Source organism: Lingula anatina, chromosome 4 (assembly GCF_051362555.1).
Source record: "Lingula anatina isolate TDL-2025a chromosome 4, LinAna3.0, whole genome shotgun sequence".
NCBI lineage: Eukaryota > Metazoa > Brachiopoda > Lingulata > Lingulida > Lingulidae > Lingula > Lingula anatina.
Window position 1 is genome coordinate 9,767,740 of NC_141770.1, and position 23,046 is coordinate 9,790,785.

At 38.3% G+C, this 23,046-nt stretch overlaps 4 protein-coding genes and 1 long non-coding RNA gene across 5 annotated transcripts; 3 read left to right on the forward strand and 2 right to left on the reverse strand.

The window, feature by feature from the left end:
* Nucleotides 1-150: 150 nt before the first annotated feature.
* On the reverse strand, nt 151-4,061 carry LOC106152359 (uncharacterized). The gene is made up of 7 exons (XM_087012063.1): nt 3,862-4,061; nt 3,274-3,349; nt 2,720-2,912; nt 2,149-2,240; nt 1,645-1,735; nt 730-1,014; nt 151-399 (listed from the first exon to the last, which is right to left on the reverse strand). Exons 1-7 carry the CDS (start codon nt 3,896-3,898, stop codon nt 292-294), a joined length of 882 nt encoding a protein of 293 aa, XP_086868189.1. The 5' UTR covers nt 3,899-4,061; the 3' UTR covers nt 151-291.
* A 35-nt stretch (nt 4,062-4,096) lies between these two features.
* Nucleotides 4,097-6,649, forward strand: LOC106153159 (N-acetylaspartate synthetase). Its single transcript, XM_087012064.1, has 2 exons — nt 4,097-4,317; nt 4,778-6,649. The coding sequence occupies exon 2, from the start codon at nt 4,788-4,790 to the stop codon at nt 5,508-5,510; it is 723 nt and encodes a 240-aa protein (XP_086868190.1). The 5' UTR covers nt 4,097-4,317; nt 4,778-4,787; the 3' UTR covers nt 5,511-6,649.
* A 333-nt stretch (nt 6,650-6,982) lies between these two features.
* LOC106152352 (uncharacterized) lies at nt 6,983-11,025 on the forward strand. Its single transcript, XM_087011405.1, has 2 exons — nt 6,983-9,529; nt 9,778-11,025. The coding sequence occupies exon 1, from the start codon at nt 7,116-7,118 to the stop codon at nt 7,836-7,838; it is 723 nt and encodes a 240-aa protein (XP_086867531.1). The 5' UTR covers nt 6,983-7,115; the 3' UTR covers nt 7,839-9,529; nt 9,778-11,025.
* LOC106153161 (uncharacterized) lies at nt 10,889-20,090 on the reverse strand. Its single transcript, XM_087011404.1, has 7 exons — nt 19,986-20,090; nt 18,632-18,710; nt 18,213-18,405; nt 12,630-12,721; nt 11,942-12,032; nt 11,358-11,639; nt 10,889-11,152 (listed from the first exon to the last, which is right to left on the reverse strand). The coding sequence occupies exons 1-7, from the start codon at nt 20,014-20,016 to the stop codon at nt 11,021-11,023; spliced, it is 900 nt and encodes a 299-aa protein (XP_086867530.1). The 5' UTR covers nt 20,017-20,090; the 3' UTR covers nt 10,889-11,020.
* On the forward strand, nt 12,943-14,746 carry LOC147762260 (uncharacterized). The gene is made up of 3 exons (XR_015333953.1): nt 12,943-13,226; nt 13,678-13,733; nt 14,239-14,746. It is a non-coding gene; the product is annotated as an uncharacterized LOC147762260 (long non-coding RNA).
* Nucleotides 20,091-23,046: the final 2,956 nt, after the last annotated feature.

Consider the following 23,046-nt stretch of genomic DNA (forward strand, 5'->3'; position numbering starts at 1 on the left):
AGAAGAGGGGATTGGCTTGTCCAAGAGATGAAGATGGGTTAGCTAAAATAAATAGCTAGTAGGGCCATGAAATTGGCGGTAGCTAAAGCGACTTTTCAGAATAATATAAAAATATCAAATATGTTTTCTGAAAAGAAAAATAGCAAAATGCATGTTAAAAGTCTCTTTATTTCTTGGCACATCTTTAAGTAGTATTATGGAAGAGGATTCACTTGGTTAGCAGAGCCTTTGTTACGATTAAAAAAAATGGCAGTGTCTTTGCTAATCTGCACAAGGTTTGTTAATTTATTTTTATTGTTCTAATTTTTTCAGTGCCAAGTCTTCCTTTGGTCCACCGAAGTAGACTTTTCCTTGTATGTTCGTTGTATTGGGGCACTCTCTAATGGCCGAGTTCGACACCTAGAAACGAAAATAATGTAAAATATGCTCGTTTCCTTCTGCAAGAAATTCAAAATATAATAAATAGTTAAAGGCAACTTTAAATGAGGTCAAAATTTTAAAATGAAAAAGTTGTCGTTTATTTATCTATAAATGGTTATTTTTAAGTTATACTTTCCGTGCGTTTAATCGTTCACTATTATTATCATTTTAAATAAAACACAATCTGCATCATCAATCAATACCAGCTCCACTCACGCATTGTAAATGTAGGCCTATTTCTTTTTATTTTGAAAAGTATCGATCCTCATTTAATAAATTTAGAGACCTAATTCATTAATCTTTTTTCACCTTGTTAAGTGGATTCCCTCTCAAGGTATGTATTTTCTCATACACAGACGAATTGGTCACCCTGTTGTACGCCACCAGGTACGCCAAGCGTCTGTGCTGGCTACTGTTCTGGTCACTCCTATGCAGCATATTACAGTGGAAGAAGATGGCGTCTCCGGGGTCAAGCTCCGCGTACATCAGTGGACACGCCCTCGAGAGATGACCGACGCGCTCCACGTCAGCGCCGACTTGGTCTCCTACCTTGACGTGGGCGATTCGCCCGGCATGATGCGACCCGGGGAGGATCTGCGGTGAAATAGATGACAGAGTTTTATTACAGCACCTTATTTTTAAAAAACTTTTTTTCAGAAAAAGCATATGAATACCATTGACGAAGCGGCTGACAAATGTATAAAGAGGCCTGGCATATGAAGAGGGCCAGGTCATTTTCAGTTATGCGGAACTAGGAACTAATAAGTGTTAAGATAACGCACAGATTCAACAACAAATTCTTAATATTTTAACATACTCAGTACTTTTCTCTTCTAATTGCACGCCGGGCAACTGAACATTTTTTCAATTGTGTAATAAACAATTTAAGTTTGTTTGTCGTTTTCAGATAGATTGTTTTAATGTACGGATTCTATCAGTTTTGGCATTAATATGTCTGCCCATTGCTGCCTGCCTTTTTTTTTTACTTTGCTTGAGCCAATCAAAAAATTCCCTGAGCCAACTGACCGGTTACATGCAAACGTTGCAATTTAAATGTAATATTTTGGTAGAGGCATTTCTTTCAAAATTTCTTAGAGATGCAATTTGGCTTTGGGAAAAAAGTTTAGTCCATGACATGAAATAAAATTATAGGTGAGCAAAAATCCGTATACGACCTCTTGAGATATGGCCTGTAGTTTGCTTGCCAAATGCACACCATTTTACCTTCAAACAGCCGTTGGTCTTGTCTGCCTTGTCCACTGCTATCCACGCCGTCGCCATTTCCGGAAACAGAAACCCATCTAGATACCAGTAACTGGAAAGAATGAACTTTTCTTGAAATCCGCGATAGAACATTAAATAAAAGAAATTAAAGACTGTTAATTATTCAAAACTTGCCAGTACACAGGAAATCAGTCTTTGCCGACGTCGCAGGCAGTATTTTACCGGTATATTAGCTGAATACTGAAATTACTACTTTTCCCTCGAAGTAAAATCACACGAATTGAACAAGCTCATAATCCGAGAAAAATAATCTTTAGAGTTATTAAATTATAGAGTAGTCTGTGAAAAAAATTGACTAATTAATTAATTCATTTTTCTAAAAAGTACAACATTATTTGTAAAATGACACATGTAACCATAGGAACAAATTGTAAAATGCGCAGCAACGGTGTATATATATTTATGATTGGCAACCAGTCTTCTAATCCTGCAAGCGTCACCCACCCATAGTCCTGGTGCCAGATGTGAGCGCCCCCTGTGAACGGGTCTTTGATGACAACCTTGGCATGGTCGTGATACAACTCGCCACCAAGGAGCTAAAAAAACAACGAACAAAATGGAATATTAGGCTCTGTTCTCACAACTTTTAGATCGATCTATCACCGCGGGGAGTCTCACTAGATTACTGTCAGATAATCCCCCTTAAGTGTCCGTCCCCGCCTACTACAAGCTTTAAGGGGTAATTAACTTTCGTGTCCGCCCGGCTGACAGCTATTTAGCGTGAACCCCCAGGGAGTTAGGTCGATCCAATGTAGGTCGATCTAATCTATGAGAATGGGGTGTTATATATTCATGGTCACCTTAGCTACGTAGGCTGCAGCCGACGTCGACTTAAGGTCGGCGTGTCTGGCGGCCCAACGCAAATGCAACACAACTATATGTGACAATTTTAATCCGTTTTAGTAGGCCTTAGTCATATTCCTAATTCGCATGTCTGTAAGACTGCACTAAGGATTTTTACGTTATAAATATTTCGTATCCCTCAAAATAAATACTTATATGAATAACAATTTACCTTCTCCATTGTCCCCGCCACTTTCTCGCTCCTGGCAACCACCCCCGTGATGTCATCCCCAGGGCGGTGCCACAAGGTGGTGTTGGTTCGGCGTCCCTCCCCGTCGTCCCGACCGTAACTGAACGACTTAATACCCTCGTCCTGTTCAAACGCCTCCCTTAGCTTGCCAACTTCTTCGTGGGCTAAAAGGTTTCTGGTGAATTTTGATGAAAAATGGCTAAATTGATATACTATCGCATATTTTTTTTTTTAATTCAAAATATGGACTTGGCTGTTTCATATCATATTATTTAAGCAACCTTTAGCATATATAATACGGCTTGGTTTGATTGGGCTCCATTTGTAAATGAATAAATTTTGATGAGTGGAATCAATCAGTTTATAATAATTCTAGATCTGTATTTAAAAGTGTAACGCATTGTTGTTGTTTACAAGGGAAACTTTGAGAAAGCTTTTATAAAAAACATGCAATTGACTGATGTGAAACACTCAAGTGTTGCATAGCACTTGGCCGTCAGTGTATATTTTGATCTTATTTCGTCCAAGCATCTTACCTTATAATGACAAACCCGTCTTTTTCAAACCGTGCTTTTAATTCGCTGGTGGAGAGGTTGTCTTGATAAGAAAACCCTGATAAAAACAACAGCAAATTTACTTTTACTCATATGCATATGGCAGTACCGGTACTAAAAATAAAAATGTGTTTAAACTGTTAATAATTCTGAGCATATGTGGCTAGTCATCTGTGTGACTTTGTATGTGAGTGTGTGTGTGGGGGGGGGGGGGGGGGGGGGGCGTGCTGTGCAGGGTGGTGCTTTTATGTTTGTGCACGTAAGGTAAAGAGAAAGGGGAGAGCGTGCATATACATCTACATGCATACATGTATGAGGGGAAGTGCGCTCGGGTATATTAAGTCTTTCTACATATCTTGGTCACTCTGGTGAAATAGAAACAGTGGCCATTGCATTGTAATGTACTGGGTCATATGTTACTGATGAAATCATTATTCATCTAACATTTTGAAAGTTTGTTTACGACCAGGTCGCGTCGCTTTTATAAATATAAAGCCTTAATAATTACCAATTCGATGTGCAGGTACATGTATAGTGATTTGAACTTACGATCTATTTTTTTTTTCTTACCATGTCTGTGAGTGGCTGTGCCTGTGTTGCTTGTCATAATGCAGCCAGACTGTGAGTTGACTGATAAGCGGGGTTAAACCAACAAGATAAGTTCGAAAATCGACCTGGTTGGATCACTAGTTATGGCGTCTGTGGTATTCTGAACAGGTGTGTGGAAACAGTTCACGAGTGCATTATTATCTTCAGACTACTCACAAGCACGCGTCGTACGGCATTTGACGTTGGAAGGTCATTTTAAAAAAACGCTGTACATGTACTACACAGAAAGATAAAACCTGTAGAAAGGGAAAAGAGGCCCTTTGCAAGATAAAGATAGCAAAACAAAACACAAAAAGGGCACAGTGTATCACCACGTGGAACGGTCGTGCTATCGGTGCACACTGTTTATCGTGCATTTGTAAACAGTTGTAAGCACTTGGCTCAATTAGTGCATTCACCTCTTGAATGTTCTTACAGGTAAGATATATTACTTCTCGTCCTAGGTTATTCCATCTTTGTTAAAGATAGCATAAAAATATAAAAGGCATTGTATGCGTGCATTTTTAACGAGAGGAGCATGCAGGTTCAGTATAAGTAATTATAAGTTAAAAACCGAGAATGGGTATTTTGGTATATTTATTTCATCTCAAATTTTATATAAAATGATTTCTTGTATGCAAAAATGACCCTGTCCTAAGTTAACATACACAGTGTCCTAGCATAAATGTTTATAAATCAAATGCTTTTCACATTCTTGTTTTTCATTTTTCAAAAATAATAATAATACCTGCCTAATATCATCACCAATTAAAAGCTTATATTCATTGATATAACCAGACAAAATATGAAAATAAAGAAAACGTAAGCGTGCACTACAGTACTTTGTCTTTATATTCTAAAATATCTTAACGTTTACATTAACATTTTGCTATTACAGTTCAACCACTATGCCTCCAGCAATAGACCGCAGTAAGGTGATCATTCGGCCAATTTCTTCCAACAAAGCTGAGCAAAGATGGGTCTGGGAGATGGTTATTCGTAATTTGACGAATTGTGTCATACCAGGATTGGTAAAGAGAACCCTGGCGCAGCTTCCAGCCGCCGCGATTGCCGCCCCTGTCTTAGCTTTTCTGTGGTACGTCACGGGGAATGCCGTTTTCTCGGTACTGGCAACTGTAATCTTCTGGGTTGTAATTAGTGTGGCCAACTGTTACATGGGAATATGGGGATGGGAGGCATGCTTTCAAGAGGAAAAGGCGAACCTGTACGAATACTACAACAGGCCCAAGTCAAGGTTTTGGGTGGCTGAGAACGCAGGGAGAATTTTGGGATCTGTGGCTATTGACAGGAAAACTGACGACGTTGCTGAACTAAAAAGAATGGTCCTGGAACCAGATTGCAGAGGGACTGGAATAGCCAGCGATCTGGTAAAAACCGCCGTGGAGTTTTGCAAGGAGAATGGTTACAAGGAGCTTTTCCTGTCGACATCTGAATTCCAGCTCAGCGCACGTGCCCTTTACACCAAATGTGGTTTTAAAGAAACTGATATTATCAGAAACCCTAGCGATTTTTATCTTACGACATTATATGTCCATATTTTTAGAATGACCTTGACCGAGGAAAAGATAAAACCATTTGCACATGTTATTTCTTGGCATAAGCCGAATTAGTGAAAATATAATACTCAGTAATTTCTGCTGTCTTCTGTCCCTATTTTGTTTAATGCAATAGTCTCCGTTGAACATTGCTTTATATTTTAATTCAGGGCCTGGGCAACGAATGTATTCTTGATCTCAAAATATTTCATGCCGAAGAATGCCTTTAGTTTAAACAGGTCAAATGCATTGCGACTCTGGGGCCTGCATGGAACGAGGTTATTGTTTTAAACAAAATTTGATTCTTGAATTTGGCACCGAGATAAAGGAATTTGCTTTAGGTGTCACTTTGTATTGCCTTCTAAAAAGACATTCCCGGCGCACTGAGTTTCAGCCTTGTCATCTCGCGACATTCTGACATTAAGTGAGTCTATATATGATCTTTATCATTTTTACCTCATGAAAACAGAATAATAAAACAAGTTAAAATATAAAATGTTTAGCTAGAAATTGTTAAATATCTCCTAGTTCATAAAGTATAAGAAATATTTAAACTAACGGAAAAAATATATTTTGAAACATACTGATAGTCCAATATAATATAAGGTACTCACAATATACAATATACAAAAAATATATTACCAATTTGAACAAGTAACCACTGTATCAATTGGGAGCATGCATTCTTGTATAACTCTACAATGCGTACTATCAACAGTGAAACTCCGGCCAGAGTAAGACCACTCAATCATTGTCCGAGTCCCATTTGTTATCCAAATAACAATGTTGCAAAACAGAGTGAGGATAAGCACTGTGCCGCGGACACCAATGAGGTATTTGAAACAATTTTAAGCTGTGGGAACTGCACATTCTACTAAGAATAGAAAAGGAACTCCTCAAAACAGAAGACCAAGACGTCAATGCAGAAAGCCTAATTATCTTAAAGACTGTCATTTACAAGTTTATTTACTGTGAACATGTGAATTCGATTTCTAAAGACTGTTTACATTGACTTCAGAAATCACTGCACTTTTTGAGTTTGTATGGAAATGTATGCATTGTCTTCTCTGACATTATCAGGACATTTGTTATTTTCTTGTTCTCTTGTATTCAAAAGTTTAGTATTTGGTTTTTAAAAGGATAATGTTAATGTATAATTTAAAGTTTCAAGTTTGTTTACATGGTTACAGACTAAAGAAAATATTGTTAACAAAAACTTCATTTTGTTGATAGACTATTTTCTATTGTGGAATGGAGAACTGTACCCGGTAGGGCCTATATCCTTGATGTGACACTGTTTTAAATGAAAGTCATCAATGCATTGTTTATATGCTTGTGAAAACCTGGTTACAAGAACATTGGCTTTAATCAGTAGGCCTAAAGATGTAAGCACGAGACAGATCACACTTTAGTTAAGTAACAACATTTGTATTTTTGAAATTCGTCATGCCTCTGCTTTACTCAATATGTCCTTTGTAGAGTATCTATTTTTTTTTATAAAGAAGGGGGAGGGGGGGCGATAATTGTGTTAGTTGAGAATGCAATCTCATTGTGCTGTTTCCCATGATGCAGCAGTCGATATGGTTCTTATGTGATTGTTTCCTAATACCCTATTGCTGTTTCTTACCGTGTCGCGCTATCTGGTCTATAAAACAAGAAACAAGATGAATATACAGCACAATGCCTCCATCAATAGACCGCAGCAAGGTGATAATTCGCCCAATTTCACCCAACAAAGCTGAACAAAAGTGGGTCTGGGAGATGGTTATTCGTAATTTAACAAATTATGTCATACCAGGATTGGTAAAGAGAACCCTGGCGCAGCTGCCAGCCGCCGCGATTGCCGCCCCTGTCCTAGCTTTTCTGTGGTACGTCACGGGAAATGCTATTTTCTCCGTTCTGGCAACTGTAATCTTCTGGGTAGTAATTAGTGTGGCCAACTGCTACATGGGAATGTGGGGATGGGAGGCATGCTTTCAAGAGGAAAAGGCGAACCTGTACGAATACTACAACAGGCCCAAGTCAAGGTTTTGGGTGGCCGAGCACGAAGGGAGAATACTGGGATCTGTGGCCATTGACAGGAAAACTGACCACGTTGCTGAACTTAAAAGAATGGTCCTAGAACCGGATTTTAGAGGGTCTGGAATAGCCAGTGATTTGGTTAAAACCGCCGTGGAGTTTTGCAAGGAGAATGGTTACAAGGAGCTTTTCCTGTCGACAACTGAATTCCAGCATAGCGCACGCGCCCTTTACACCAAATGTGGTTTCAAAGAAACTGATATTATCAAAGATCCTAGAGATTTTTATCTTACAACATTATATGTCCATATTTTTAGAATGACCTTGACCGAGGAGAAGATAAAACCATTTGCACATGTTTTTTCTTGGCATAAGCCCAATTAGTTAAAATATAATACTCAGTAATTTCTGTTGCTTTCTGTCCCTAAAACGATAGTCCCTGTTGAACATTGCTTTTTATTTTAATTTAGGACCTGTGCAGCGAATTTATTCTTGATCTCAAAATATTTCGTGCTGAACAACACTTAATAGAGGTGTAGGCACAAACTTAAAGAATATGAAGTGAAAATGATATTATGCTTTTCGTTGAATTTCCTAAAATTTGAAGCTAAAGATGCTCAAGACTTTTTTTCTTTTGACGTTAATTTCCGCGCCGTCGTGTTATGTAAACGCTGTTCCTTTCACAGTCCCTCTAGTTACGTCGTGTGCATAATGACTCTGAGGCCCTACTGTGAAATGGAGATAAAGAAATTATAGTTTTAGGTGTCACTTTGTATGGTCTTCTAAACAGCGCACTGAGTTTCAGCCTCGTCCCCTCGCGACATTCTGACTTAAAGTGAGTTTATGACCTATATCATTTTCACTTATAAAAACAGAAAAATTAAAAAAAGTTAATCTAATAATACTTTTGCATATAGAATGGTTAGCTAGAAATCATTGGACATTCCCTAGTTCAGGCACTGTAAGGAATATTTAAACAAACGTTTAAAACTATATTTTGAAATTAACATAAACCAATCATGCATACTGATAAGCCAATATAACAAAAAATACTCATAACATGCAATATATGAAAATATGTTACCAAGTTGAACAAGTTACCACTGTTACTTTCGGTTGCATACCTTTTTTATTTTTTAATTTGGAAATGGAAACAAAATATTCTATGGTACGTAAATCCCTCAGCACTCCTACACGTCTACAAGATGTAATGATTGGCATTTCAAGCAGTCATTACCTGTCGGAGAGGCAGTTTTCCTTATCATGAGAGAATCAGAATAGACAACAATTGGGAGCATGCATTCGCAAATAACTCTACAGTGCGTATTACCAACAGTGTATCTCCGACAAGCGTAAGACCACTCAATTGTCCAAGCCCATTTGTTATCCAAATAAGAATGTTGCAAAACTGATCAAGAATAAGGACTGTGCCGCGGACACCTATGAGCTATTTGAAACAAAAACTGTGGGAACTGCAGATTCTACTACGACTGGAAAAGAAACTTAATGCATAAGAACAACACACCCATGCAGAAAGTCTAATTATCTTGAAGATTGCCATTTACAAGTAAATTAACAGTGAATTGACTTTCTAAAGACTGTTTACATTGATTTCGGAAATCACTGCACTTTTTGTGTTTGTGTGCAAATTTATGCATACTTTTCATTGACATTATCAGAACATTTATTATCTTGTTCTCTAGTATTCAAAAGTTACAGGAACACTGACTTAAACCAGTTAAGATATAAGCTCCAGAAGGATCACACTTTGTAACATTTGTATTTTTGAAAGTTGTCATTCCTCCCCTTTACTCAATTAGTAGCCTACTTTGTAGAGCATGGTTTTCTTTTATAAAAAAAGAGGAGATGTTGATGATTGTTTTAGTTGAGACTATAATCTCAGCTCATTGTGATGTTTCCCATGAGACATCATTCACAATGGTTCTTATGTAAATTTTGTGTAATATTTCGAAACGCCCTGCTATTGTTTCTTACCGTGTCGCGCTGTCTGGTCTATGAAACAAGGGCCAAGATTAACAAACGGCACAATGCCTCCATCAGTAGACCGCAGCAAGGTGATAATTCGGCCAATTTCCTCCAGGAAAGCAGAACAAATATGGGTTTGGAAGATGGTTATGCTTAATTTAAACAATATTGTCATACCAGGAATGATAAAATGCGCCATGACGCAGCTGCCGGCTGCCGTGATTGGCGCCCATGTATTTGCTTTAATGTGGTACGGCACAGGAAAAGTCGTTTTCTCGGTGCTGGCAACTGTAGTGTTCTTGGTAATAATAATCGTGGTCGACGGCTTCTTTGGTAGGTGGTGTTGGGAAAATTCCTTTAAGGAGGAAAAGGCGAACCTGTGCGAGTACTACAACAGGCCCAAGTCAAGGTTTTGGGTGGCCGAGAACGCAGGGAGAATTTTGGGATCTGTGGCCATTGACAGGAAAACTGACCACGTTGCTGAACTTAAAAGAATGGTCCTAGAACCAGATTGCAGAGGGACTGGAATAGCCAGTGATTTGGTAAAAACCGCCGTGGAGTTTTGCAAGGAGAATGGTTACAAGGAGCTTTTCCTGTCGACATCTGAATTCCAACATAGCGCACGCGCCCTTTACACAAAATGTGGGTTCAAAGAAACTGATATTGTAAAAAACACTACATATTTTTATCTTGCGACAGTTAATATACACTTCTTCAGAATGACATTGTCCGAGGAGAAAATATAAGCATCCGTTCATGTTTTTGTTGTCATGGATAGTCATTGAAACTATAAAACCAACCAAAAAAACAAAATCTTCGTTGAACATTGCTTAATGGGATAAACACTATTCTTATGAGTTTCAAATTACAATATATACATTGCAAACAACCAGGGCCGTAGCCTCCGGGGGGGCAGGGGGGGCAGTTGCCCCCCCTGGGATTTGAGGTGCAAAAAAAAATCGCAATTTCTGACTTCTGATTGAGCAATAAATAACAGTTAAAATGCACCAGAATGCAGTATTATACATACAGTTTTTAAAATTTTTCCACACCGTACGACACCCCCTCCCACAACCTCCCCACTCAGGGGGCTTTGCCCCCTCGTGTCCGCTTACTGCCCCCCCTGGCATTTTGCTCAGGCTACGGCCCTGACAACACATAGAAATATATATTTTAAAAAAATTGGACTTTACCACCAAAACGGCTGTTATCTGAATTTTTCTGTGTCTGTGTTTGCCATCGGGCCACGCGGTTCATAGATGTAGGCTACCCTCCGTAATAACAATCGGCTAACATTGAATGTTGGAAAGTACTTGAAAATCGTCGTTTACCCCAGGAAAATAGGTTTTATGACAATTTTCCAACCTAAATGAAGGCTTGTTATCCCTTAAATTTCGTTTTTATTGTGCAACACTAAACAGAATCGTAGACACAGATTGACAAAAATAAAACAAAAACTAATATATTTCTTGTTTAATTTTCAAAAGAGTCAGCGGTATTTGAAGAAACAGACACCAACTATTTTTAATTACGCTCCTGCCTGTCATTTTTGCTTTTGACGTAAATTGTCACAGTGTCATCTAAATGTTTTTCTGTTCCTTCCCCTGTTCCTCTAGCTTGGCCATATGCATAGTGGCTTTGGGACCAGCGTGGAACCCTTTGCCTTCCGTGGTGGTTATTGTTGAACATTGCTTGATTCTTGAATTTGGCACCTAGAAAGGACTTTTTGTGCATCTAATGCCTCTTTTCCGAACACCGTTTTGGAAAAGTCACACGTAAAAATCACTTTAAAGCTCAGAGATTTTAAAACTTATCTTATGCCCTACATAGCAGAACCCAAAAAAGCGGTGTCCCTCTCTAAATTGATTTTTTATTCTGAAGCAAAAATTTCTGCACTTTCGTTGCAGTTTACGGTACCTTAAACAATGGCGTGTAGTTCGGATGATGATGTCTGTACACAGGATCGTTTGTCCGCCTGTTGTAACACATCAAGAACGCCCAGCGTCTGTTGGGACTGTTATTCTGGTCACTGCGGTGAAGTAAATTACAGTGGAAGAACAGTGCGTCCCCCGGGTCAAGCTGGACATATGTCATGGGGCATACCTGCATGAGTTCCTCGACACGTGCTACATCAGCCCCGGCCTGCATACCTTTTTTCACATGGTCAACCCTGCCTGCCAAGTGAGAGCCAGGAAGAATCTTGGGTGAAAGGGGAAATAAAAGTACTTTTTCAGTCGACAAATACATTTTTTGTTAAGTAGGTATCTAAAAATCTCAAATGTCATGGTGCTACTCCAATATACATGTATGAATAAAACGCGCACAGTATCCCTGTATGACAGGAATGGTAGTCCTACGAATGGAAGTCCGGGGTCCCATATGATAAGCACAGGTTGAGGTTAAGCGGAGTAATGGGGATTAGTACGTATATTGGACGAATATCACCTGTACAAAGTAATGGAGAACGGATAACTGATCCTACTTTTCCTGTCACCCGGTACCTTTAAGCATCCGTTGGTCTTGTCTGCCCTGTCCACTGCGACCCATACAGTACCCATGTCAGGAAACAGGCAGCCATTCAAATACCAATAACTGAAACAATACAAGTGTGATTTTCAACAAAACAGTGCGAAAGTACTTTTTTCACGTGTCGCATATATCCCTGTTTGCCTATTAATTATGCTAAACATACTTACCAACAAGCACTTATTTTGACATTATATAATAATGTTTATTGTGATGTCACAAACATTCTAAATTAGAGTCTACTAGTAAAATGTTTTGGTGGTTTTGGTTAGGTAAATCTAATGAACTTTGTTCACACGAGTGGCGGGAGTTTTTCATAAGAGGGCAGTGACAGGTTTGATATTTTTATGGTGCCATGATCATAAAATGATATACATGTACCCTACAACGGGGCTGAAAATGCGCAATGCCTCAACTCATGTCGTAGGCAAAAGTGGTCACCAAAATCACATACAGTATTGCACAACATAGAGGCAAAGCAACTGTAAAGTGATCCATTTTTCATTATATTAATCAAGTTCGAAACCTGCTTAATTCGGCAGCAAACGCAAAATTATATTAATCAAGTTCGAAACCAACTTAAGTATGGCTCAATAATTCTACAGAACGCAAATGCGAATGCAATCAATCCTAACTTATTGTCAAGCAACCAAAAGCCGTTACCCATAATCCTGATGCCATATATGGGCACCGCCAGTAAACGGTTCCTTCATTATAACTTTGGAATGGTAGTGATACACTTCGCCGCTCAACAGCTGAAATTATGAAGATGTTTTACATGTTTTTATTTGCAAATTGTATATTAAGATACTGCAATAATCAATGGCCATGTTGAGTAAAAGTATACGTACATTAATCTCACAATTGGCGTGTTTTAACAAGAACCGTTCTGTGAAATTATTGTTTTAACTGTGACAAAATTAGCTGACTTTCCGTCACACATTTCCATGATACTATACATGATACTAGGGACAAAAAATAGGATTTAAAACGCCTGGATTGCTTCTTTTTTAACTTATCTGAGAACAATTGCTATGGGTAAAGCATAAAATGGCAGGTTAATGGCCTTAATCAATATCGAAAAAAAAAATCATATTCACCGTCCACTTTCGAACCCCGGGCGTCAGCCATCTTGACACAGTTTGAAATAACGCGGCTTCTCGACTCAGATACGAGATGTAAACAATGCAGACAGCATGTCGTTTCGAAAGTGAGCGTGGACGTGAAGGAGAAGAGGAATTGCTCACCGAATCTTTGCAGGTAAGCGAGTTATATTTACCAAAAGTACTTTTAAATGGGAAGATGGCAGTGGAAATCAAAATATCTGGCAGAGGAAGTTAAAAAGCGTAGATAACTGCTAATAATTAACGTTTCCTCGGGTAACGCACTCGCAGCCAAATCACTAGCACTGGGTACGTACTACTAGACTAGTAGTTATATTATGAAGCGAGATAGTGCACTTTACCCCTGAGGTGTATAGGTCTGTAAAGCAGGAGGAATACCCTTTTCTGCTCAATGTGGCCATCTACCAGTACTTACAGACTAACCTCACACCATATTCTCTCAGGGGAATCCCTTGAGATATACGATGTAACTCGAGTACTAGTGGGGTTGTAGAGGGTGTTCTTTGTACATCACGTAACCACGTTAGCTTATTTGTAAATTTAATAATATTGTCAATGAATATGATTATAAGGAATAATTTTTTTAGCCTTTCAGAGGAGGAATTGGGTGATACACCCCTTCAAGCACGAGTGAAGAGGTCAGGTATGTTAATAATTTTAGCAGTATAACATGGGCGGATCCAGGATTATTTGAAAGGAGGGGGGACGGGGGGGGGGGGGGTCCGCGGATGCAAAGCCGACCCCCCCCCCCCCCCCCCAGTTGGCGTGGGGTTCTGGGCCTGCTTAAAACTTTGGTATTTTAGAGGGCGAACAGTGCCATTTGGAATGGTTTAGCACTATACTGTAGTAAATTAGCTAGTCAAAATTCTAATTCCAAGTGGGGAATATTAGTGTGATTTTTTTACATCAGTTCTTTGAAACCATGTGTGATTATGTTGTTGGCTTTTATGATTTAATGCAGCTACAGATATTTAAATTTAATTTTTTTTTTTTTTGCCATAATCAGACTTGCTTCTTTATTATAAGCTTGTTATCATGTAGTGATCATCCCCTCTAATTTGTTGATTTTTGTTAAAGAATAGTGCTGTTATGATAATATCAATACATTTTTTTCTTTATAACCATTTTATGTAATTTTACTATTACAGTGCCTCAAGTTATATCTGGAAAACTCATACCAGGAAGCACTCCAATCTTACAATACTGCATCACTTCAATGTCGGTGTCACAAGTTGTGGAAAAGACTGCTACAAAAAATTTGCAGCGATGACCACGATCCACCACCTTTTACCAAAACCGAGTGAACAGTTTTATATTATAATGCCCATGTACATGTATTTAAAGTGACAAGACTGAGATCAGCGAGAGCCTCAAGGCCTTTATTTTCTGGGCATCATCAACTCTTCAATAATTTTATAATTTTGTCAAATACATCCAAAGATTCAATTCTAATGCAATTCTTGAAAACTTTTTTAGAATATATTTCAATGTCGAACATGTTTTTCTAAGAACTAGCCCTTTAGTAAATTAACAACATGTACTATCCAACTGTTATTATTAATTAACATATTGTTATGTACAAAGCATAAGCTGCAGTATCAATGTAGCATTAACTGGGTAGAGATTATGAATGAAATAAAAGTTTAAATTTTGAAACATCTTTTAATTATATTTGGCAAAAATAGAAGAATAAACAAAGTTTGCTACATAAGTTTGGAATTTGGCCAAATCATCTTTATTATTACCTGTCACATGTAATGAATAAGACATACACAGATTTTGGAAGCTAGAATGCATAATTATTTTCATACTTATTAATGCCATCTTCATAAATAAGCCTTCTATTCAAGCATTCACAAACTTTCACATTGTGCAGTACACATTATAGTATGATAACATTTTTGAGAGAGACTTATTAATAGCCAGGCTATCATGTTAAGAGTCTGATGTACATGCAGACCCATGAGGATTGCAGATCAACAAATTATCCCCCTCTGTCAGCGTATTGACTCATGTGAGCTGACACAAAAGTCTCCATGCAAAGGGATGTGTCATAAGAAAGGACCAACCCAACTTACACAAACATAAATTGTTTCATCGGTAAGATATTCACACATACTTTTCCAAGATGTGCAGGGAATAAATAGAAAGGTATAAATATTTCTTTAAAAAATACAGGCATGGCTTCCCTGCATGAATTCTAAATATTGGCTGAGTGGAGAATTGAATACAGGCACAAGTGTTCACTCAAACCATTTTTGTAGGTCTTAAAAGAAATGACATGCAGTCATTTGCCAAATACAGAATTTTATGCTGTAACAAAGTCACAAAACTGCAACTGGTGATCTTACAAAATCTAACAACACACTGGTTTAAAATCAAGTAGAAATCACAATATGCCACCAGTACCATATTCCATAATACATTTGATGTCATTTAGATTTAAGAAGTAAATGCTGGACCAAAATGGTTTATTCTCAATATCAGGCATATGACTTAGGTTTGGGAGGAAAGACCACCTTGACTTCCAATCTGTCTGCATTATAGCATAAATGCCAGTGCTAGATGGTTTGAAGTCAACAGATTATGCTTTTGTCACAGTGGCAAGATGAGTTCACTGAATATATCCTGTAAGCAGCACTTGAAAGTCAGGAAAAGTCTCTCACTATCCAACTCGTCCCCGCTTTGGACCCTCAAGAAAAGTCCCTCTTTTTTTGGTGGAGAGCCATGGAGTTCATCTTCCATGTAAAAACATCTTCTTCAGGACATCATACTGGCAGTTGCTCATAACCTTAAGGTCTAAAAAAGCAAATCAAAATAATAATGATTTATTAAGATTGCAACCCAGTGGGTTGAAGTTGTACATAGTGTTAAGAAAATTATAATGAAAATAAAGTGAATATTTGCTTGAATAAAACTGAGTTAAAAGACTGCTAATTGAACTTTAAAATTATTGTACTTAGGATAAAAGACAACATAATACTATTGGAAATTTAAAAGTGCATACGGAATAAAAGAGCATCAGAATCTGTCGGTCTTAAATTGTGGCACTTTGTTACTATTGTTTGATCTTAAAAGACGATTGGATTGATCAATAAAGATGTGATTCAGTTTGTCAGAGGATTCAGTTATTTTGTAAAAGAAAGTTTTGCACAGATCTCTTCGTTTATCTAAAGTACACATATGCCAGGTTCAGGGTTTCATCATAGTGTAGGTCAGGGAAAATAATCTTCAAAGCACGAGTTTGGTCAGTCTCTTAGAGTTTGCATTGCTCTATAGTAAGTCCTGGATGCCACACAGGGCAGGCATATTCTAGAATTGAGTGCACAATACTTTGGTAAAGCTTAGCTCGTTTCAGTTGACGGAGGAAATAGAGTCTTGCATTATGTTTACATTATGTGTCGCCAATTTGGAAAAAAAAATTGATAAAAGAGAAATCATGCACCTATATGCCTAATATATGAGGAGTGAATATCAGCTTATTAAAATTCTGCTTACTCTAAAGACATGTTTTAGTCCCATGTTGGATCATCAGGATCCTTTAATTCCCTCTTCTTCAGCATCTTCCTCCTCTTCCATCTGCACTTCTTCCAGTTCAGGCATACCATAGGAAAAAGTTACCTTGATACTGCAACCAAAAAAAAAAAAAGCAACAGTACATAAAATAAGATAATCGAGTTTGAGAAAAATTATGTAAAAACTTAACTGAAATAAGTATAAAACTCAACTGAAATAAGTATAAATGCCATTTTTCTCAATATGATCACCTTAAATTATCTAGACTGTCATCTTCAACTGCACTAGTATTAACTACAACTTAATTTTGAAGTTTCTTGATCATTTCATATTGGTTTAATCTCCGAAATACTGGTTGGAAGTTAAAATTGTATGATCTAAATTATTACTCTGGACTATTTAATACATTAGAGAGATGTACCAAACATAAACATGCAATATCCCCTTTCTGATTTATTTATTTTTAATGTAAAAAGGAGACAAATTGTCTTTAAAATATAAAATCAAAATACTACTATTTATTTTCACTTATAGTTGACATGCCATTTAACATTGGGTTAAACTTAGATACAATAACAGCTTCTGCACGTTCATTTTGGGATTTAGATGCCTAAAGAAATAGCATCTTTGTCAAATGTCTTAATTACTGTGGTATGCCTAGATGTTAGAGGCACAAGAAATGTGCCCTCGGTAAGTCAAAAATTCGCCCTGGTCATTGTAATGTATATGTAATGAGACTAGTATCTCCCACCATGTCCGTTTTTATTTAAACTTTCTTTGCTCTATAAACTAACCCAAACCCTGTCAGAGTCGTCATATGAGCAACACTTGCAATTTCTGTCATCGATACCACTCATATTAGTTACAATTTCATGGCATATTTTGACAGACGAGCCTGACAATCGTTAAGATATACAACGAACACAAGTAAATAAACATAAATCTCTGTGCTTAATAAATATTTTCACTGGTGTCTTATCTCAAAGATTATTGTAAATGGTACTCACAAATCCAGTAAATACTTCGCGGCCAGGCCATTCTTCGTATCCATGGCCACCCAAGCAGGTTTTCATCTGCCTTCTTCCTCGCCGGTGTTTATTGTTTGCCTGTCGTACATTTGCTGATACACTGTTTTACGCATGTTTTTTTGTAAAGGCTGTTTCTTTTTTCTTTTTGTTATCTGCCTTCGCTTCTTAGAAGGACTCCCAGCATAATTGAGCCTCCTGTGGCATGTTGGCTTTTCCCGGCAGCTTGAACTGGTTGTAACTAGGTCGCAATACGAGAATCTCGCGATATCCGGAAGTCTAGAGAGCTCAATAATGAAAATGGAGGTGGTTGTTGGTAAACCTCCGCTTAAGCGGAGGTTTTCTTTTTATTGTATTTTCCAAAAATGTTACAGAGCGATGGCGAGTGCCGGGAATGATAGATTAAAGGTTGGTAAATCGCGGAAAAGTACTGTTAACCTCGGGATAAATCGGGATAAATCAATTTTGGCGCGAAAATCCTCTTTTGTGTCCTTTTAAGCAAGAGTTTTTCATCTCAACACCTTCTCATTTCCCGCCATTTAACTCTTTTGCCTCCAACTTTGCAATGTTACCATGGTTACCTTTTCCATGGTCCCCGCTACTTTCTCACTCCTTGCTATCATTCCGGTAATGTCGTCTGCTACATAATTCCAGAGCGTTGATTTGGCGGCTCTCCCCTCGCCGTCGTCTGCGGCATTGCAGTGGTCACGAAGCCCCTGGTCTTGCTCCAGTGCAACCCGTAGCTTTGTTATCTCTTCTGTATCCAGGAGCTGTCTGGTAAAGGGAATGTTCGCAGAAATGAAGAAGGAATTCTAAGGCGAACTAAAATATATGATATCCTCGCCAATCTTAATACTGGTCAATCAACACTATTTTGGCTCGTAAACTCTAATCATTCACGCGGCTTTGTAGTCCCATATATTGGTTAAATTTAAGAACTATAGGCCTACTGGACAGGTTCTGGGAGTTAATTAACTCACTCAGTTTATCTGAGTCTTACCTCAAGATGATGAATCCGTTCTTGTTGAACTGAGCTTGCACGTCATCTGTAACTGAGAAACTCTCTGTGTATTGATAGCCTGGAAAAGTGACACGAAAAAAATCTTACAGTGTCAAATACTATGATTGTGACAGTATCATAGTTTTTAAGATGGGTTCCTCTTACATATTTTTTTAATGCACGCATGTTGAAAATTTGTCAAATCATATTTCCATTAATATTTTTGCACTTCTATATAGTTTTTAACATTTGAACATTGATAAACATTAAATCACATCTAATGCTCTCATTTACATAAAGTACTAAGTCACTACAAGAAAAAAAACAAGTGTAAACGTATATACTGTATACGCATCTAGACGTGTTTTATTATTGCTGAATATTCCATGATTCTCGTGTATTTTGATGGCATTTTCGACACATTATTCGTTGTACCAAATGTCAACTCCAGCTGTTTCCTACGCTGTAGTAGAACACAGTCACCAGCTTATTTAATAAAACTAGTCCTTACAAAACTAGTCAAAAATCTCTGGGGGGGGGGGGGGGGGGGGGGGTTACTCAGTGCATGAACTACATGTACCAATTTGGTGATTTTTTTTTCAAACAACAAATTGCAGTTTAAATTATTTAAACTTGATTTTTTTTACTAATACAATGGCTATTAATAAGACATCTTACTATGACGTGATACAAAATCTACCTAAATGTTCCCTAATGCATTTTATGATAACGCAATACAATATAATACAATACAATACATTACAATACAATACAATACAAGTTTATTATCATATACCGTTCATAATGAAGTTTAGAGCAAACAATGGTTTGAATATTACATGTCTACCCTTCAGTTTACAATAAAAAATATATTAACAAATTCATACAGATTACTGATTTATTTATTTTCTTATTATCATTATTTTTTTCTTTCGCAAATGATCAACTGACTTAAATATTTTCTAACTTGCTTTAAAAGGTAGTACAGATAAATAAGTGTACATGTACTAAAGAAAGGCCCATGTACAATTTCATAGGTTAATGTCCTGCCACGTGACTTCTCAGACAAATGGAAGCTTACGTATACCATCAGCATACATCTATCGTTATGTGACACGGTGACTTGAAAGTAGAGGAAAACTTCAGAGTAATACAGTATAATCACTCATGGGAATTAACAGGGTGATATATACTGCGGTCGTGAGAGGTCACCTTTTCATTAGCTAATAACTCGCGCATAAAAACTTCAGAATGTAAGCAACATCCTCCTAACGTCATACCCGCAAAGATATCCTGGCAAACTATTGTTTTGCAGCTACAAAATTGAATGCATTTAGCTTATATGCCTACTTACCAATACTATCTGTTGTGCGATCTGCCGCCATGTCAACTGCTGTTTATGACAGCTTGATGTGAGACATCACAGCCGCTAATCATCCGTTCACGTTGCAAAGCGCGCGCGTTGCTACAGTATATAGATACACCAAAAGATTGTGTGGTCTTAAACACCTCGTATCTTACTGTACGGTAATAATTCGGGCAGAGACAAGGTCGGGACTAAAAGAATGAAAATTAGCTAGGGAAGTCGTTGTCTTGAAAACTGGGATATCCTTCTAGGCAGCACTTAATCTGTCCAACACTCTATCTAATTTAAGTCAGTTGCAACCCCTTTTAAGAATCCCATTTTTATTAGAAACGATGAAAATAGTGTTGTAAAGAACGCAAATTTTTAATGGATCTGTAAGGGACCGTTCACATGCAAAATAAGCGAATAAGGGCCACAACACAGAAGTCGCTACACAACAACCCACACTAACCTCGCACACAGACTCACAACAAAAAGTCACAACACAGCAATACACAATAATCTCAGAACACAAAGCTCACAGGTGGCGCTGTAAACACAAACACTGTCTGTGTTTACCTGGTTCGTAGAGCATACACGACAGTTGGTTATTGCAAAGGCCAATGTGATGCATATTATATTATATCCGCAGAGTTGGGCCGGCCCAGCTGGACAGTATGATGTGAGAATCTCAATGCACCCTTAATTATTATATAGGGCCAAGTGTTGCAAAAAAATAAAAATAAATAAATAAATAATAATAATAATAATAAAGAAAAAAAACACCGCGACTTCGCGTTGCTTATCACACTTGACCACCCTGAGCTTCAGAGATAACTTGACACTAAGCTCTTCACTATAGCCTATCTTCATCGTGTCAAGTTATCTCTGAAGCTCAGGGTGCACTTGACCCATATATGACAGAATTTTCTGCTTAGGTCATGTCTATAGAGTTAGTCGACCGATATACGTTTGAGTCTCGGGGCCTTTATGTACATTGAGGTGTTATGTAACTCTGCCCTAGCTCAGCATTTTATGTAACTCTACCCTAACTCAGCATTTTATCTTGCTGGTCAAGCATTTACAAACGCCGGTGTAACGTGACAGAGAGCCCGACATGACAGAGGGTCCGGTTCCCATAAATTTGCACAGATAGACCTCGCCCTAGATTTTGCCCCACTTACATCAGGCTAACCCTAACTTATATAATAAAATGGAGTGGACTCTCATACCCCGTTCACACTACGCTCAGTTATCCGGATAAATTGCGAATTAGGTCACAATTCGAATAAATGCAGTAGTGTGAACGCAAGAGGATTTTTGTAATGCGCATTTTCAAAATCCTGCAAGCGAGGTGGATTTCTAAGCGCGATCCGGATAACTTACCGGAATCGACACCTGTACAGACCTAACTGCGCATGTGTGCAGATAAGTGCGGGTATCTATGAACGCTTGTTTATTACTTTAGCGATTGCACCAAACGTATTTGGAGGTCACCATTCACTACAACATGAGGAAACAAACTTATTTTGCCATCTTATGCTTCCCAAGAATGCTGGAATGTCTTTTTGAGATACATTTGCCGTCAGACTTTTTTGTTGGTATTTTGAGTTTTTCTGTGCGGCGCATGCGCGAGTGTTCAAAACAGGAAGTTAAACCTGAAATTTTCAACGTGGGATTCGGATTTGCTTCGCGAGTGTGAACGCAATGCCGAATTGGATTCCTCACGAAAAATCCGAATTACAGAAATGCGCATTTTTGCAACTGTAGTGTGAATGGGGTATCAGACTCTTCACACCGGATTAGGCACATTTTGTCCGCGTCAGCATTTTTTTGCCTTAGCTCAGCATATTTTCTTGCTGATCAAGCATTTTTCAAGCATGACATTCAAAAAATTTTGTCTGCGTCAGCAATTTTCTGCCTTAGCTCAGCATTTTTTCTTGCTGATCAAGCATTTTTCAAGCATGACACGCAAAAAATTTTGTCCGCGTCAGCATTTTCGCCTGTATATATATACGCGTGAAAGACGCACACACACACACCTTTACTCGAGCAATTGTTCACATTGTCAGTGGAATGGCAACATTCTTACCCTTCGGTGTGTCGTTTTGTGCGACAGTCTGCTACAACAAACAAAATGAACTTTTGGTTGTATTGACGGACAGTGCGAGAAACAAGATCCGCTTCAACTCGGAAGAGTGGGGGCAGTTCAAGGGACATGCTGCAGAAATTCAGGAGGCCTTGTCAAAAGATCAAGCCCTTACAGTCTCGTTCTGCGGCGCCTACACATTGGTATTGGACAAACCCAAGTCCTTAATCAAGATCTGCCACCAGTACTTCGGGCCGGCCACGACCCTTGAAATGACGTATTTAGACTGGTCAGTTTTTTTCCGCTTGTTTCGGGACATTGACGCAGCTCTAGGCCAAAAGAAAAGCGACACAGGCGACTGCGGATCCGATGACACAGCAAGAACAGATGTCAAACGTTTAAGCCATTGCCATCTCCTTATGAGGAAAAAGCGACGACTGCAAAGGATGAGAGATAGCCCACGGAAGTCAAAAGCAACTCACTTGCTTAGAGCCGATTTGGTCCGTTTCTGTTCACCAGTTTTTGGAACTGGCTATAATATATAGCTTCGGTGAAGAAAGAAAGCTGCTAGTGCAAAGTGACATACATTGCTGCCGACTTCGACGAAAGCACCGAAGACACCTTAGGCCGCTTTCTCAACAGCGGACTGACTACCTTTAGTTTGCGCATCAAATATGGCTGACCCCCTTTGAATGCTTGTTGCTTAATCCCCGCCAGGATTCTGTTCAGTGTCTATTTGAGAGTAAGGCGGCAAGCTTTTAAGCGGGTCGCCATATTTATCGGCGGACTAGTTAGTCTGCTGTTGTGAATGCAGCCTTAAGGTGACTGGAAACGTATCATCTTAACGTCAGACTTAATACAAGACAAGCACTTGACATCAAGTAAACACATATATGTAGTTGAATTTTATACATAATATCTTATAGAATATCAATATCTTTGTGTGTCATTGATTTAGTTAAAAATGCTTATGACTAACTG

Excerpts from the sequence above, each read along its gene's own strand:
- LOC106152352 (XM_087011405.1), top strand. The coding sequence starts at position 7,116 with ATGCCTCCATCAATAGACCGCAGCAAGGTGATAATTCGCCCAATTTCA.
- LOC106153161 (XM_087011404.1), bottom strand. The coding sequence starts at position 20,016 with ATGGCGGCAGATCGCACAACAGATAGTATTG. Across the intron at positions 18,711-19,985 it reads TCGCACAACAGATAGTATTG|GCTATCAATACACAGAGAGT; the intron begins GTAAGTAGGCAT and ends TCACTTTTCCAG. Across the intron at positions 12,033-12,629 it reads ATATGGCATCAGGATTATGG|TTATTGGTATTTGAATGGCT; the intron begins GTAACGGCTTTT and ends GTATTGTTTCAG.
- LOC106153159 (XM_087012064.1), top strand. The coding sequence starts at position 4,788 with ATGCCTCCAGCAATAGACCGCAGTAAGGTGATCATTCGGCCAATTTCT.
- LOC106152359 (XM_087012063.1), bottom strand. The coding sequence starts at position 3,898 with ATGACAAGCAACACAGGCACAGCCACTCACAGACATG. Across the intron at positions 1,736-2,148 it reads ATCTGGCACCAGGACTATGG|TTACTGGTATCTAGATGGGT; the intron begins GTGGGTGACGCT and ends CATTCTTTCCAG. Across the intron at positions 400-729 it reads GAGGGAATCCACTTAACAAG|GTGTCGAACTCGGCCATTAG; the intron begins GTGAAAAAAGAT and ends TTTCGTTTCTAG.